This window comes from Gopherus evgoodei, unplaced genomic scaffold, assembly GCF_007399415.2.
Source record: "Gopherus evgoodei ecotype Sinaloan lineage unplaced genomic scaffold, rGopEvg1_v1.p scaffold_38_arrow_ctg1, whole genome shotgun sequence".
Classification (NCBI taxonomy): domain Eukaryota; kingdom Metazoa; phylum Chordata; order Testudines; family Testudinidae; genus Gopherus; species Gopherus evgoodei.
The window spans coordinates 2,430,281-2,445,020 of record NW_022060059.1 but is presented as its reverse complement, the minus strand read 5'-3'; the positions used below and the strand labels follow the sequence as shown (position 1 = coordinate 2,445,020).

General features: G+C 47.5%; 1 protein-coding gene across 7 annotated transcripts in view; it reads left to right on the top strand.

The window, feature by feature from the left end:
* The first annotated feature begins 742 nt into the window (after positions 1 to 742).
* The window catches only part of TELO2 (telomere maintenance 2), a 43,644-nt gene continuing 29,646 nt past the window's right edge, over positions 743 to 14,740 (top strand). For 3 of the 7 annotated variants that reach the window (XM_030545686.1, XM_030545685.1, XM_030545682.1), the window contains exons 1-9: positions 838 to 968; positions 1,898 to 2,250; positions 3,186 to 3,463; positions 3,604 to 3,672; positions 5,510 to 5,657; positions 7,220 to 7,322; positions 8,344 to 8,412; positions 12,092 to 12,233; positions 14,498 to 14,634. In XM_030545686.1, the coding sequence (XP_030401546.1) occupies positions 1,919 to 2,250; positions 3,186 to 3,463; positions 3,604 to 3,672; positions 5,510 to 5,657; positions 7,220 to 7,322; positions 8,344 to 8,412; positions 12,092 to 12,233; positions 14,498 to 14,634 (1,278 nt within the window). In that variant the 5' untranslated portion in view covers positions 838 to 968; positions 1,898 to 1,918. The other 4 variants (XM_030545683.1, XM_030545684.1, XM_030545687.1 and 1 more) reach the window with 4 other exon arrangements.

Sequence of the window (14,740 nt, the reverse complement as noted above, 5' to 3'; positions counted from 1 at the left end):
TGACTGGGCTCCTCCAGGCAAGTGGGTCCTGAGGGAGCCTGGCTGGGGCAGGCCCTGGCCTGGCTGATAGCACCACTCCCGAGGGACTGAAGCAATTCCCTGCACTGGCAGCTCAGCTTGGCAGACAGTTGCCTCTCAGCAGGGCTGGGAGGCAGGGTGTGGGGGAGTCGGTGTCTGGAGCAGGGGAGTGGTGATGGGGCAGGGAAGATCTGTGTGTTGGGACAATAGGGAGTTGTGGTTCTGTGTGGGGAGCTGGGCACTTGTGGGGCTGTGGGTGGGGGGCCCTGGGCAGGCATTTGTGGCAAGGTCTTGAGGTGGCACTAGGCATAGAGGGTGGGAGCTCTGGCCATAGGGAATTGGAGGGCTGTTCCAGTGTTAGGTGGGGGGCGGCTCTGGGGCGTGGCATAGGCCTACCCCCGAGGGGAAGGGGCACGCTGGCAGCACAGGGCTGGGCAGGACATTGTGGGTCGGGTAATGGCTGGTTTGTAAATAGTGTCCTTGCAGCGGGCTGGGCAGAGTGGGGCCGCTCACTCTCCGTGCCATGCTGCATTGTCCTCATGGGGGCCCATCAACGTTTGGCGCTGGGCCCACAAAAGGTTAATCCAGCCCTGCATGGAGTGGGAACACCGACAGCTCTGGGGCTGGGAGGAGCAGACGTTCCCCCGTCACATGTGTTACTGTCTCTTTAAGACGGGGCATTTCAACCATTGCCTGCGGCGCCGGCTCAGTAGATTCGACAGGCGTGGATTCGAGGTAGGGTGTGTGGCGAATCTTAGGCTGGGTGACAGAGCGAGAAGGTGTCGGCGGGAAGAGCGCGCGGGCCGGTAGGGTGAGTCTGTAAAGGGGGGGGGGAGAGACACATCGCGGCGCCCTGCCCCCACTCGAGCCTCGCGCTGGGCCTGGGTTCTGCTGGCCCCGTTCCTGCCCCTGCCCTCCACGGACCCCGGCCGGCGCCACTGCAGAGCGGGGTAGGCGGGCTGCGAGCGCCTGGGAGCGGGACCGCCCCTCACGGTGTGCGCGCGCCTGTGTGCCCAGTGTGTGCAGCGCTTAACGCTGGTCTCCCCCTACCCCCGTGTGTGTGTGTGTGTGTGTGTGTGTGTGTGAGCGTGCGCAGCACCTAGCGTATGTACAGCATCTAGTGCCGTGGGCCCCAGTGTGTGTGTGCAGTGGTGGGCCTGTAGGTATGCGTGTGCAATGACACAGGCCCTGTGTGCACAGCATCTGCACCCTTAGGATGTGGGTTGGGGGCAGGAAAATGGGTTCCTTGTGCTCTGAGGTCGTGTGTGTGTGTAAAGGCCTAGCACATTGGAGCCCAGATCTTGGTCAGCCCCTGTGTGTGTGCACACCACCTAGCACTCTGAGACCATATGTGTGTATGCACTGTGCCTAATGTCCTCAGGCCCTATGTGTTTGTGTACAACACCTAGCTCCACAAGACCCTGATCTCAGCTCCTGTGCAAACAACACGTAGCATTCTGAGGCTCCATTTGTGTGTACAGCACCTAGTGCCATGGGGCTCTGATCTCAGTCAAATCATGAGCCCTGGTACATTACAGGGGATCTTAAGTAGAGCTCCGTGTGGATACATGTGCATCCAATTCGCATAAATGGTTCGCGGATATTGAATTTGCAAGGCTCTTCTCTGAAGTGCTACTGCAATACAAATAAATTATAATAATAATAAACTAATAATCTTCCAGTGCTGAGCAGAGGCCTGCAGGCCTGCCAGTTTATGTGGGAGTTTTGTGATGAGGGGAAACACCCACTAGTGGCTCGGCTGAGACTCCCAGACTCATCTTGTCTGCAGGCTAAACAGAGTGCTCTTTCAGAGGGATCACAGTAGCCAGGTGTTGGGGCACCATCATTCTCTGCTTCATTTTCTCCTTTGTTTGATCAGTTCCAGACGTGACTTTACTGAATGGATCCCGAGCCCTTTGAAGTCGGACATGCGGTCCGAGAAGCTATCAACATCCTTTCCTCTTCCAGGAATGGAGTCCAGATCTCAGAGGCGCTTGGCACAATTAAGTGCTACCTAGGTGGAACTGAAAACCAAGCCCCCCTGAAGGAGAGGGAAGAATTTACCCGTGTGCATTTTTCTGCCTTTCTGCGAGGTCTTGTCAGTATCCTGAGTCCAGATTGGATAGAACTTCTTACCTCTGATCAGCAGAAGGAATTATGGGATAGCTTTTTCTTGGAAGGGCCAGCTGACCAAGTCTTTCTGGTTCTGCTGGACTCCATCATTTCTACGGGGTAAGCCTGGCTTCAGCCCCATATTTTTTAGCAGTAAAAGCTTGTAAACATGTGATGGCCCCTTCACACTAGAATTCCAACCTAGTCATGATCTGGTAAACATGGCTTCAGTTTAGTGGAGAAAAGACCTGTTTGTAGCCTTGTCCATGAATAGTGCTAACTCTGAGGTCATTTCCCATGCTTTAATCTGGGTGTTGAGTATGGGCACTGGCCTGCCTATACTACACATTGGAATAGTTGTAATGATGTGAAAGAATAAGTGCATTGTAATCAAATCCCCAGGCTCAGCTGTGAGCATAGAGAGGTCTTTTCCCATCAAAGCATAAAAGGGGAATGTTTAGGATGGCCCTGATGATTTCTGGCTTGGACATCCTGGCCACGATTCAGGGACCAAGGGTAAAAGGCATATAACTACCTTGTTAGAAAGATTATAATGTGGTTAAAACACAAGGGAGCCAGGAGACCTTACTTCTGTTCCCAGCTCTGCCATTGACTTACTGTGTTGCCTTGAGACGGTCATTTCAGCTCTCGGTGCTTCATTTTTCCCTGTTTTGCAAATGGGGAAATTATACTTTTTCCACACCTCCCATGGGGGTAGTGAGGCTGAATTCGTTAATGCGTGTAAAGTGCAGTGAGAGTCACAGGCAGAAGGAGCTGTAGGGATAGAGTGTTATTTCACTGCTAATCTTAAATTACATTCTGGTGCATTGTGGCACTGTGTGTGATTGATGGGATCACAGCAGAAAGTGGCATGATTGCCACTCCGTCACTGGAGATTTTTAAGAGCAGGAATGGTCTAGATAATTAGTTCTGCCATGAGTACAGGGGACTGAAGTGGATGACTTCTCAAGGTTCCTTCCAGTTCTATAATTCTCATTTGTGTGTCTTCTTCCTCATTAATTAAAAGGGGAGGGGGCATTCTTATTTCTTTCCAGTCCCGGCTTTCGCCTGATGAAGGTTATTAGCATCCTGGAACAGTTTCTGCAGACGGGAGGCATGTCAGCTCTGATGTGGGAGGTCTGTCATCAGCAGGCACAGGCTGGTTTACCCACATTTCAAGAGACGCTCCTCAACAAGGTTGTGTGTCTGCCTGACCACTTGTGCAACAAGCTGCAGGGGAATAACCTGCCTATATTCTTCCCACAAAACTATTTCCCTCTGCTGGCTACTGAAATCATCCAAGTGTTGCAGAGGATCTCTGACTCATTGAGAGGTGAGACTGCAGACCAACTACTGCTGCACTGAGAGAGTGAAACCGTACAAGGGGAGGTATCCTGATAATCCGCCTCTAGGAAGATGTTGATGGCTGGCAATCTAAGTGTTTCATTAAATATGCGTCTCATTATACCACAGGTGGCTTGGACTGTTCTATCTCCTTCGTGTCTCAAGTGCTGGGGAAGGTATGTGTGCATGGGAGACGAGGTGAGTGCCTTGTAACATGGTTTTGGGCTAAAGTATATGATAGAATTACATTAACAAGGAACCGTGATTGTCATAGGGTGGTCACTAAAAGAAGGAGGTTGAGGGTACATTCATTCATGGCCTGGGATGTTGCCTACAGTTTGTAGACATGGCCTTCTCTCCTTTCTGAGGCATCCCAGCTGTGTGTCTGTTAGCTCTCTCTCTCTCTCTCCGTGGCTGATCTGAGTGTGTTCCATTCTCCTTCTCCCAAGAGTCAATGAGAACGCTAGTCTTCCAGGAGCCCTGCTGTGCTGGGCATTTTACTTCCCTAGTACCTTCCATCTGAGGTTGTGAAAATGCATTGTAAACACCAATGAGTTAAAAATCGCAGCCCCTAGATAACAGCTGTGAATATGATGATCCTTCATTTTGGTTTCACTTAGCATTTTGGAGCAGGTGAAGGCTGCTGCTCATGTGCAGTAGCATGTAACAGATGGGGAAGTTAAGGAAGGCGTTCCAATCTCCTACTTCAACAAGGGATTCCTGGAAGCTACTGTCAAGCTGTCCTGCAATGGCTCAAGAGTGTGTGGGTACCAACCTCAGGGCAGACTGTTAAGAAGCAGGGTACAAACCCCAAATTAGTTGTGAGTTCTATACTTAGATTTTACCAGCCAATGATCAAGTGTAAACTCCTCAAGTACTATAACAGCCTTAACATGGAGCCACAGATAGTCCTCTTGGGTACTATGATCTATCTTGTCACTCAGGAAGGCCTTCCTTTGTGATAGATGGTTCCTTACACCAAAAATCACAACAATATTCAGGTTACTCCCAGTCCCAAAGATTTCTCCTTAGGTCTCACAGCAAAAACAACTCTTAGTTTATTAGAGGATTGACTATATCTAAAAATTAACTAGAAAAAGGAAATAAGAGAGTTATTTACAAGGTTTAAAAGAGATAAATGTATATACACACAAATGAGTTCCAATCTCAAGTTTCAAAAAGTAATAGAAGCTTCTGTAATAAGCAAGATCTATATGTCTTTTTGGGGCTAACCCCGGCCAAGCCCTGGATATCTTTTGCTTATGCTTAGTAATCCTTGCCCCTCAAAGCCCAAGCAGCATAAAAGATACAGTTCCTTCTTGTTAGGGCCCCCCCCCCCTTTCTGCTTCAAGTTGCAAATTCAGCTGTTGGGAGCAATTCACTTGCATGTCTCCTCTTCATGAGGGGTTGGGCCAGGGGAGCAATTAACAAAGTATTTTGTCCTCTGATGTTCCACAATAATTTGTCTGGTGTTGGGAAGAAGATAATGTTTCTGTGGGGAAACTAGTATTTCACGCTTCTTAATGCTTCTTTTCTGTCTTGTGATTTACAGTTACAGAGCAAACACTTTTACCTTATAATATGGCACATAGATGTTATAAATGAGATTAATGCATGCAGCAACTTACAATCATTTCATAGTCTAAACACTGAACACGTTTTTATAATTCTAATACTTATTTGAACAATACAAACCACAGGTGAACCAGACTGATTCCAGCTATGTATTTATCAGTGTTCAGTGGAGACCTCTGTGCCTTGGTATGAGCTGACACCTGGTCTGCCAGTGTCACAGCTACTAGGGCTACAAGTGAAAGCCCAGGTGAACTTGCAGGCAGGGCATACCTGTGAGAAGAATTGTGTGTTGTAGGTGCTGAATCATTGGGCGCAAACTTGTGTTGGAAAAGGCATTGTCTTCATGTTTATCTCTCTATAAGCAGCTTGATTTTGCAAACTATCCACATGGACTATGCAGTGGGCTATTGCCCCAGCTGCCTGTAATCAATGAGCTTCCTTTTGTTCTTTCTCAATAAAGAAGAAATTCTGAATGTGTTGGTGCCACGCCTAATGGATCTCACCAAGGTGGACTGCATCTGGCAGAGGATTTGCTGGCGACTGGTCGAGTGTGTGCCAGATCGTTGGATAGAAGCAGTAGTTTGCGGCTTTATTCAGAAAGCACCAGGGTAAGAAATCAAGATTTGGGGGAGAGGGAAGTTTTTGTTCTAGCTACACCTTACTCCGGGGGGAATTCTGTGGGACTGTGTGCCTGCAGAAAACAGCCTCCCCACAGATTTCCTGCTTTTTCCTGCAGAAACAGCAGGAAAGCAAAGGGAAGCTGATGGTCATGTATGTAGTTTTTTGTGGGGGAGATTGCTCCCCAAACAAAAGTGAGGCATGGGGGGCACATGGGGTTACATGCCGGGACATATGGGGTTACATGGCACTGCCACCACCCCCAGTTCTGCAAATGCAGAGCTGCCCAGCTCGGCTGTGTCTGGGGCTCCGCTGACTCTGCCGCGGAACACAACCTGCTGGGTCCTAGTGCCAGTTGCGCTCCCCTTCTGTGTGCTCGGAACCTTCCTATTTTCTGTGGAACAGTGAGTGCCCACAGTGGGGCAGGGTAAAGGGGGGTGGTGGGAAAAGGCAGTGGGGAAGGAAGGGGGGTGGAATAGGTCAGGGGGAGAGGGATGTGGGAGTGAGGGGAGAGGGATGGAGAAGAAGGGGATGAGGGAAGCAAGGGGGGAAGCAGAAGCCTGGCATGTGGTGTCCCTAAGGCAGCAGCTAATGATCCCCCATTAAGCAGGCCCATTGAACCCTCACCCTGACAAGCCCTACCTTCCTACACCTGGACCCGTCCAATAAGCCCCCACCCCACTGACCCCCAACCATTTGCACCTGGAATCCACCCCCCCCCCAGCCAGGTCCCATTTTGCCATACCTAGACCCTGCTACTGAGCCCAACCACCATCACCTGGATCCCCTGCAGAGTCCTATTGCCCCTGAACTCCCCAGCGAGCTCTGGTGCATCCAGATCTCCCACTGAGCTACCCGCATCCAGATTACCGCACACAGAAACCTCTCACCACATACCTGGATCCCTCGACACTTAGATCCTGCTGGGCTGAGCCTGCCCAGCCATACCTGGTGCACCTGGCACAGAGGGGCAGGGTGCTGAGGTGTTCTGGGGCAGGCCCAGCACTTGCACTGTGTCAGGATCAGATGCAGCCTCGCTGCTGAGTGCCTGTACTGGAAGAGGTGGGGGCTTCAGGGTGATCTCCCATCTTAGTGCAGCCAGTGGCCTGTGCTCCCCACTGCCATTCTGGAGCCACATTTAGTTATTGACAAAATTTGCAGAATTGTGCACAATATTTTAAAATTCTGCAAATAATTTTTATTTTTTTGACTCTGAATTCCCTGAGGTGTATGAACACCAGTACATTATTTCTTGAAGGATCTTGGCCTGTGCACCATCATTTCACCTGTTGTTACTTCCTGGGAAAGGTTGGGACTGGAATAGCTGGGGATTCCTTCACTGGTAGTCCTTCAACACCATTTCAAACAGCACTAGATCATATTGCTACATTAATCACTTTTGTAGTTGTGTGGTAGCACTGCATGGAAGCTATGACTTTTGATTATATTGCAAATGGGCAGCCACTTACAAAATCATGATCTGATTGAAATCAGCCTGAAGCAGTTCAGATAAATGGATCCCTGATAGTTTGCTGCTGACCTGTCTTGCTAGGGCGGATGTCTTGTCACGATTACTGGGGAATCTGGTTGTGAAAAACAAGAAGGCTCAGTTTGTGGTGACCCAGAAACTACTACTCCTGCAGTACAGCTGTGTGGTAAGGGCTCTGCTGTGTCAATATGGGGAATGTAAGCCCTCCTAGCTGTTAGGAAGGCCAATGTTTTTCAAAGTGCTGAATTCTTGTCCTGGTAAGCTCCAGGTCTCTGTTCGTGGGCTTTATTCTGAAGCCGTTCCCCAGATTCCATACTCCTCACAAATACTTGGGCCTCAGCTGAAGATAGCTATACCTTCTCCCTGTCCAGTAAGGCAGACCAGGTGGTTCCTTTCAAGACACCAGGCTTGTATTGTGCCTTGTAGGTCAATCTGTGGTGATCAGCAGTGTTGTCGCCTTTTCTCCACAGAACCAAGGGGGGATTTGCATGTGACATTGGTAGTCTGGGGAGCTAGAGGCTCTGATCCCATTTAGAATCCAGGGGGAGAGGCTGGGAGCAAGTGTGACCTTCCCCCAAGAGGACAGGGAGGAGAAGTGCACTGGAGCAGCTCAGGAGTTTGATTTGGAAGTATCTGTGCTCTCAGAGGTTGGAGAGAAATCATGTGGAAGTGAAACAGGGCAGTGGGTGAGCACTAGAGCCCATGAGGGTGTAGAATGTGAAGATTGTGTTCTGCATTATGTTCTGGAGCATCTTGAGCATTAATTAGATTGTGTGTGGGAGAGAGGCACAAGACTTTAGTGAAGGGAAGGACAAGGTTCCCCGACTTCACGTTCCTTTTATTTAATAGTAGGAGCAATATTTTAAATAAGACTTGCTGTGCATGGGTTGGTTCAGTGGGGTTTTTACTAGAAGGAACCCTCTCTTTGGTGCCATAGATATTACTGAAACTGTGTGATCTGAAATAATTTGAGCACTGAAATAGCCAGGCAGAACAACATGCTCTAACTAATTTTCCTAGGAGCGCTGTGGGTTTGCATAAACTCTGCACAGTCTTTCCCTGACCATTCTGATCAAATCACTCGGAATGAGGGGTGAGGTAGAAGGGGAGAGAGTGTGAGTGTGTAAAGTCCTTGCTGGTTGATAACTTTCTGCTCAGTATAACTAATCTTATTCTTTTCATTGTAGACTGCAGTGCTGCAGAACCTCCTTGGATACCTGGCCCTAGACAGCCTTCGCCGTTCCTTATTGATCAAAGTAAGTTAGGTACCTTCAATGATATATATTTAGGTTTGAATTTTTTCTCCTGAACTCTCATTTTGTCTCAGTATCTGTGATGCTTCTGGTTGTTTGATGAAGCTGATAATGAGGGTCACCTGTGTGAATGGGGTGATAAAGAATGCCCCCATAGTGGTCCTGGGCAGAGCTGCATCGCCTCATTCAAAGTGTAGCAGAGAAGTCCTCCTATCTCATCTCTAGAAAAGTAGTAAGATGGCCACCACGGAACGCTGAGAGGGTAGGGGGAATAGAAAAGGAAGGAAATGTGGCTCAAAATGAAGGAAGAGTTGCCGTCCCACTTAAACAGGCTACGGTCCTCCCAGAGCTTCTAATGATACATTGTACTTCTGTAGCATCTCACATCTGTGGATCCCCAAGCCTCACAACTCCCCTGTGAGGTAGGTTAGTTTTATCAATCCCATTTTATAGATTATAGATTTGGGGGAGAAGTGATTTGAAGTGACTTTCCAAAGAGAGCGAGTCAATGACAGTTGGAAGTAGAACCCAGGAGTCCTCAGACCCAGCCCTACGCTCTGACTGTAAGATCATCCTCATTTTCCAGGGCACAACAGCAGAGAACTCACTCGGGGGTCTGATTGGGAAGCCACCAAATGAAAGGCTAAAAATAATTTTCTTAGTGTTTCTAATAAGCCCTTCTTATACTTAAACTCCTCTTAGCTCTTCTTTTTAGTTCATGTATTAGCAGGAGTATTGTAAGCAAGACAAGAGAAGTAATTCTTCTGCTCTACTTCTCATTGATTAGGCCACAGCTGGAGTATTGTGTCCAGTTCTGGGCACCACATTTCAGGAAAGAAGTGGACAAATTGGAGAAAGTCCAGAGAAGATCAACAAAAATGTTTAAAGGTCTAGAAAACATGACCTATGAGGGAAGATTGAAAAAACTGCGTTTGTTTAGTCTGGAGAAGAGAAGACTGAGAGGGGACATACATTTTCAAGTACATAAAAGGTTGTTTCAAGGAAGAGGGAGAAAAATTGTTCTTAACCTTTGAGGACAGGACAAGAAGCAATGGGCTTAAATTGCAGCAAGGACAGTTTAGGTTGGACATTAAGAAAAACTTCGGGACTGTCAGAGTGGTTAAGCACTGGAATAAATTGCCTAGGGAGGTTATGGAATCTCCATCATTGGGAATTTTTAAGAGCAGGTTGGACAAACACCTGTCAGGGATGGTCTAGATTAGGGGTCTCAAACACGCACCCCACAGACTGCATTTCCTCATCCCCACTCCTCCGCCTACCTCCACGCTCAGGGGAGGAGGCAGAGAAGAGTCGGGGCTGGGCTGGGGTGGGGATTTGGGGAAGGGGTTGGAATAGGGGCAGGGTGGGGGCGGAATTGGGGCAGGGACTTTGGGGAAGGGTTTGGAATGGGGGCTAGGAAGGGGTGGGAAGAGGCAGGGTAGGGGCGGGGCACGTACTGAAGTGTCACTAGATACCTCTTTTGACTATGGTAATACCCCTTTTTTCATTAGGTGCCAGCAGTGTGCCTGGTAAGACCTCAAACAGCTTACAGTCTAGCAGAGATAAGCAGTAGCCAGGATGCACAGGAAGACCCGGAGGGGGGACTGACTAGGAGCGGTCTGGGAGAGTGGGTTGTTTATTTGGGCATCTGTGGCGTGATTTGAATCAGACCTGTCATTCCCTTGGCTTCAGGGCTTCGTTGCAATGCATGTGCATTGTGAGTCTGTTCTGAAAGTTGCTAAGCACCCTGAGATCCCACTAGTCTCAGTGAGAGGAGAAGGCATCTCAGCTCCACACAAAGGAAGTTCTAACAGAGAGATGACCCAAGGAGGGTCGTGGGGGGGAGATTCGAAACCTGTGTCCCAGCCCCTTGCTGTTCTGGGCTGTGACCTGAGGCTGAAAGGTGCTGCTAGCTGCCTTCTGTGAGGTTCAGCGCATGCTCACGGCCAATGTCTCTTAGCCCATCATTCCCCATGACTTTTGTATTGTATGAAAAAGTTTCAGTGATGTGGCCCTCAGTACTAGTCCTCATGTGGCCCTCATGATGATTTGAGTTTGAGATCCCTGGTCTAGATAATACTTAGTCCTGTGAGTGCAGGGGACTGGACTCGATGACCTCTTATAGACTCTAGGACTGGAAGGGACCTCGAGAGGTCATCGAGTCCAGTCCCCTGCCCTCATGGCAGGACCAAATACTGTCTAGACCATCCCGGATAGACATTTATCTAACCTACTCTTAAATATCTCCAGAGATGGAGATTCCACAACCTCCCTAGGCAATTTATTCCAGTGTTTAACTATCCTGACAGTTAGGAACTTTTTCCTAATGTCCAACCTAAATCTCCCTTGCTGCAGTTTAAGCCTATTGCTTCTTGTTCTATCATTAGAGGCTAAGGTGAACAAGTTTTCTCCCTCCTCCTGATGACACCCTTTTAGATACCTGAAAACTGCTATCATGTCCCCTCTCAGTCTTCTCTTTTCCAAACTAAATAAACCCAATTGTTTCAGCCTTCCTTCATAGGTCATGTTCTCAAGACCATTAACCATTCTTGTTGCCCTTCTCTAGATCCTCTCCAATTTCTCCACATCTTTCTTGAAATGCGGTGTCCAGAACTGGACTCAATACTCCAGTTGAGGCCTAACCGGCGCAGAGTAGAGTGGAAGAATGACTTCTCCTGTCTTGTTTACAACACACCACACACTCTTGAGGTCCCTTCCAGTTCTATGATTCTATGATTTAAGTGTTTTTAAAATGTTTTCCTTCAGACGGTAGCAAATCCATTAAAACAATTTTAGCCAACTCAGGCAGTGAGCTACGATTCTGTGGTGAAGGAGTACCCCTTACTGCTTTAAAACATTTTTGATCACCATATGAAGCACTGGTGATTGGCTCCGAAGGGAGCTATGTCTGGTTATTCTCATCCAGAGAAATTCTGCTGTGATGTGGGGGAACTGGTTTTCCCGTCTTGTAACTGCTGTTATCTCTTAGACTGTTTTGTTCCACTTCCTTCTTTTCACTTAGTTGCATAACTGTGATTTTGGTCAGTTAATATATAGCAATGTCCTTGACAGCCTGACCTCCATTGGGCTGTGACTGGAATGTTCAGAGGTTGGGCATCAGAGATCAGTCCTGTGTGTTTGATGGAGAATGTGGATAGCAGAGAGGCTGCTGATTACTCGTTTAGGGAACTAGGTGTTAAAGTTCCTTTCCCTACCAAAAAATTTGTCGCCTCTGCCCTGTACACAAAGGGGAGGAGAGGCTTCACCTCCATACCGCTCAAGTCTCAGCACATTGGAAGTTTTTTTTGGGGTAAGCATAAAATAAATAGAATGTAATGTAAAAATCAATAACCCCAGTCTTTCTGCACTGACTGCTTTAGTCATTGTCCTGTTGAATTTTAAACCGCCATTATTTAATTTACCCAGAGCTGACATGGAATTTCCAGCCAGTGGCACCAGTATTTCATGGAATTCAGGATCCTTGCCACAGAAATTCTCTTAGTGGAGAGCTGGAGCCCTGCAGCCGGGCAAGAGGCCACCACACTTTACAGGGACTGATTATGCTGAGTGCAGGATAGAGTAATCCTTAGGCCACCTGGTTGGTTGAGGGTGTGACGTGTGTTTGTGAGAGATGTAGCACAGACCCACTCCATGTAGCTAATGTTGTAAACTTATGAACCAGGTGCTGAAAGAACTCCTGGAGACCTGGGGCAGCAGCAGTGCTGTGAAACACTCTCCAGTTGAGCAACAACTGTATGTGAGCAAGGCCATCCTGATCTGCCTCTCCCACCTGAAGGAGCCTGAAATAGAGAGCAACGGACAAGGTGAGGGAGGAGGGAAGGAGCAGAGAGAACAAAGAGGTCTTCTTCCCTCCGCTGGATTCTAACTTTTCCCATCTTTAGCCCTTTGTCGTTGAAGACCCTAATCATAACCATTGGCTCCACATCCTGCAGGCCTGATCCAACAAACACATACCCAAGCTTTCTGATCATTTGAGTAGTCCCACTGAATTCAGTGAGGCTGTTCATGTGAGTGACGCTGCTTATGTGTGTAAGTGTCTAGAGGATCAGTCCTAACCAATTTCTTCTCCGTGCGTTTTTCACTGTGGAACCTTATCTTAAACTCCCAGTATCTGAAAGCCACAAATTCTGAAGTCTGAAAAATCATGAGGTGACCTATTCCTGCTGCAATGTGAGTATTTATAGTGCAAAATTATTTTGAAACAAAGCTTTGGATTTGTACTCTGTGGAGGCTGCTGAAAACGTGAGAGAATTTGTTAACACTAGTATGAAAGTTTAGTGTCGGAGATGCTGACTAGCAATAGGAACATCTGTAGCACCTTCTTTTGAAGACCTCATAGCATTTTGAATAATTGATTGGTTAATTTTCAGAACATTTCTGTGATGAGGTAGGGTGCATAGATTTTGAGAAGGAGCAGTTGGGCGCGTCAGATCCTCCCTGTCTCTCAAGGTCCTGGAGAGAGGATCTGTGGCAGAGAAGGAAATGGAACTCAGGTCTTTGGACGCCCATTCTTGAGTCTTAGCCAAGACTGTCGTCGTCCTCCTAAACCATAATCTAGTCTGGTTTAATTCAGATATGGGTTATGGGGGTGTGAAAATATAGAACATTATCATAGCATAATATCATAATAGCAAGGCAAAAGAGAGATGTTCTGTTTTAGAGTAGGAAACCTTGATTGTGTGAATCTACTCATTGTGTGACGACTCGTTCTGTTAAACCCAGTAACTAATGTAGATTAACTCATTTCAGCCCGTTAGATGTATGTGTGGCAGAGAAAGAGCTGTTCATTGCGCTGCTCTTCAGCATGCTATGTTCTGTCTGGCTTAGGATAAGGAGTGCTACCTAGTGGTTAGAGCAGACACTGGAGGTTCAGAACCAGGTGCTGAAAGAACTTCTGGGGACCTGTTGGAGCAGTAGTGCTGTCAGACACTCCTGGATTCTGTTCCCAGCCCTTACACTCCCTATGTGACTTTGGATAAGTCCTCTCTGTTCCCTCTTTGTAAATTACATTAATATTTGTTAAATAACAAAATTGCATAGACAGTTACTGAGTCAGGCTGCTGGTGTGCTGAGACCACTGCCTATCATGCTGACTGGTCTCTCTCATTGTTTGCTTGTGCTCCCTGGCTGTCTGTCTTTATCAACCTGTTACCTCTTGTCTGATCGCAGGGACCATTTTTTCGCTCTGTGTCTGAACAGTGCCCAGCACAATGGGGTCTGGGTTCAGGACTAAGGCCTCTGGTGCTACCACAATACAAATAATAAATGATGATTCACCTACACCCAGGTGGCTGTTGAGAGGGTGAATTAACTTTCATGCAGTTCTTTGAAAACATAAGTGCTATTTATTATTATTTATTCGAAAACAAGTTTTATTTCATCCCAGCCAACTCAAGATTCTTCTGTTAAAGCCTGGCCTTGTATAGATACAAACTATGCTGTGTTAATGAATGATCAGATTTCTCACTGGCTGAGTTGGAGAGATGTAAGCTTTTATTGGTGAATAGTGGTCAACCTATCAGCAGTCAGAATCTATTTGGGGAGATGAAAGACAGCTGCCACTCTGAACAATGGGTTCAGATGTGCCACTGGTAATTAATTACCTGTCACAGCTCAGGCACATGGTGAGAAGTATTCCTCCCTGTGTGAGTTCCAGGTTGTTGAATTGAGCAGAATGGATGCAATTTCCATAATAACACAGTCAGCCCATTTCATCTGTCATAGTAGTTTTGAAGCCATTGGATTTATGCCTGGGATTAATTTGGCCTAACACACTTTCTTGGTATTTTGATAAACTCTTTTTTATTAAAACAAATGTTCTAGGATGTATGATGTGTTTGTACCATTGTGTTTGGCTTCAAAACCTAGCCCTGTTGCATATCTTCCTGACATGATGGGGAAAGAAAACAGCTCTGCAGAAAGAGAATTGCTGTATAGAATCTGTGTCAGCCTCCACCCCTAGGCCTTTGTCTGTCTTTCTGCCTGTAGTTGAAGTGTGTAGCTAAAGATTTGGGCTCTCAGCTGGGGATGCTGTGCTCACTCTGCCATGTGCTGCTTGTCCTTTCAGAGCTTCTCACCAGCATGATGGGAGGGATGAAATGCCACCTGGACAGCAACTTGCCACGGATTCGGCGTCTGGGAATGATAGTGGCAGAAAGCATCAGTTCCAGAATAACTACAGATGGGTCCTGCCTGAAATTCCAGGCGAGATTACGATGTTGCCTAACTCTGCTGTGCAGGGATGGGGAGAAGTGTCCCCTTTAAAGCAAATGGTTGTGTTGCTGCTGTCATTGCTGACCCCTACTCTCTG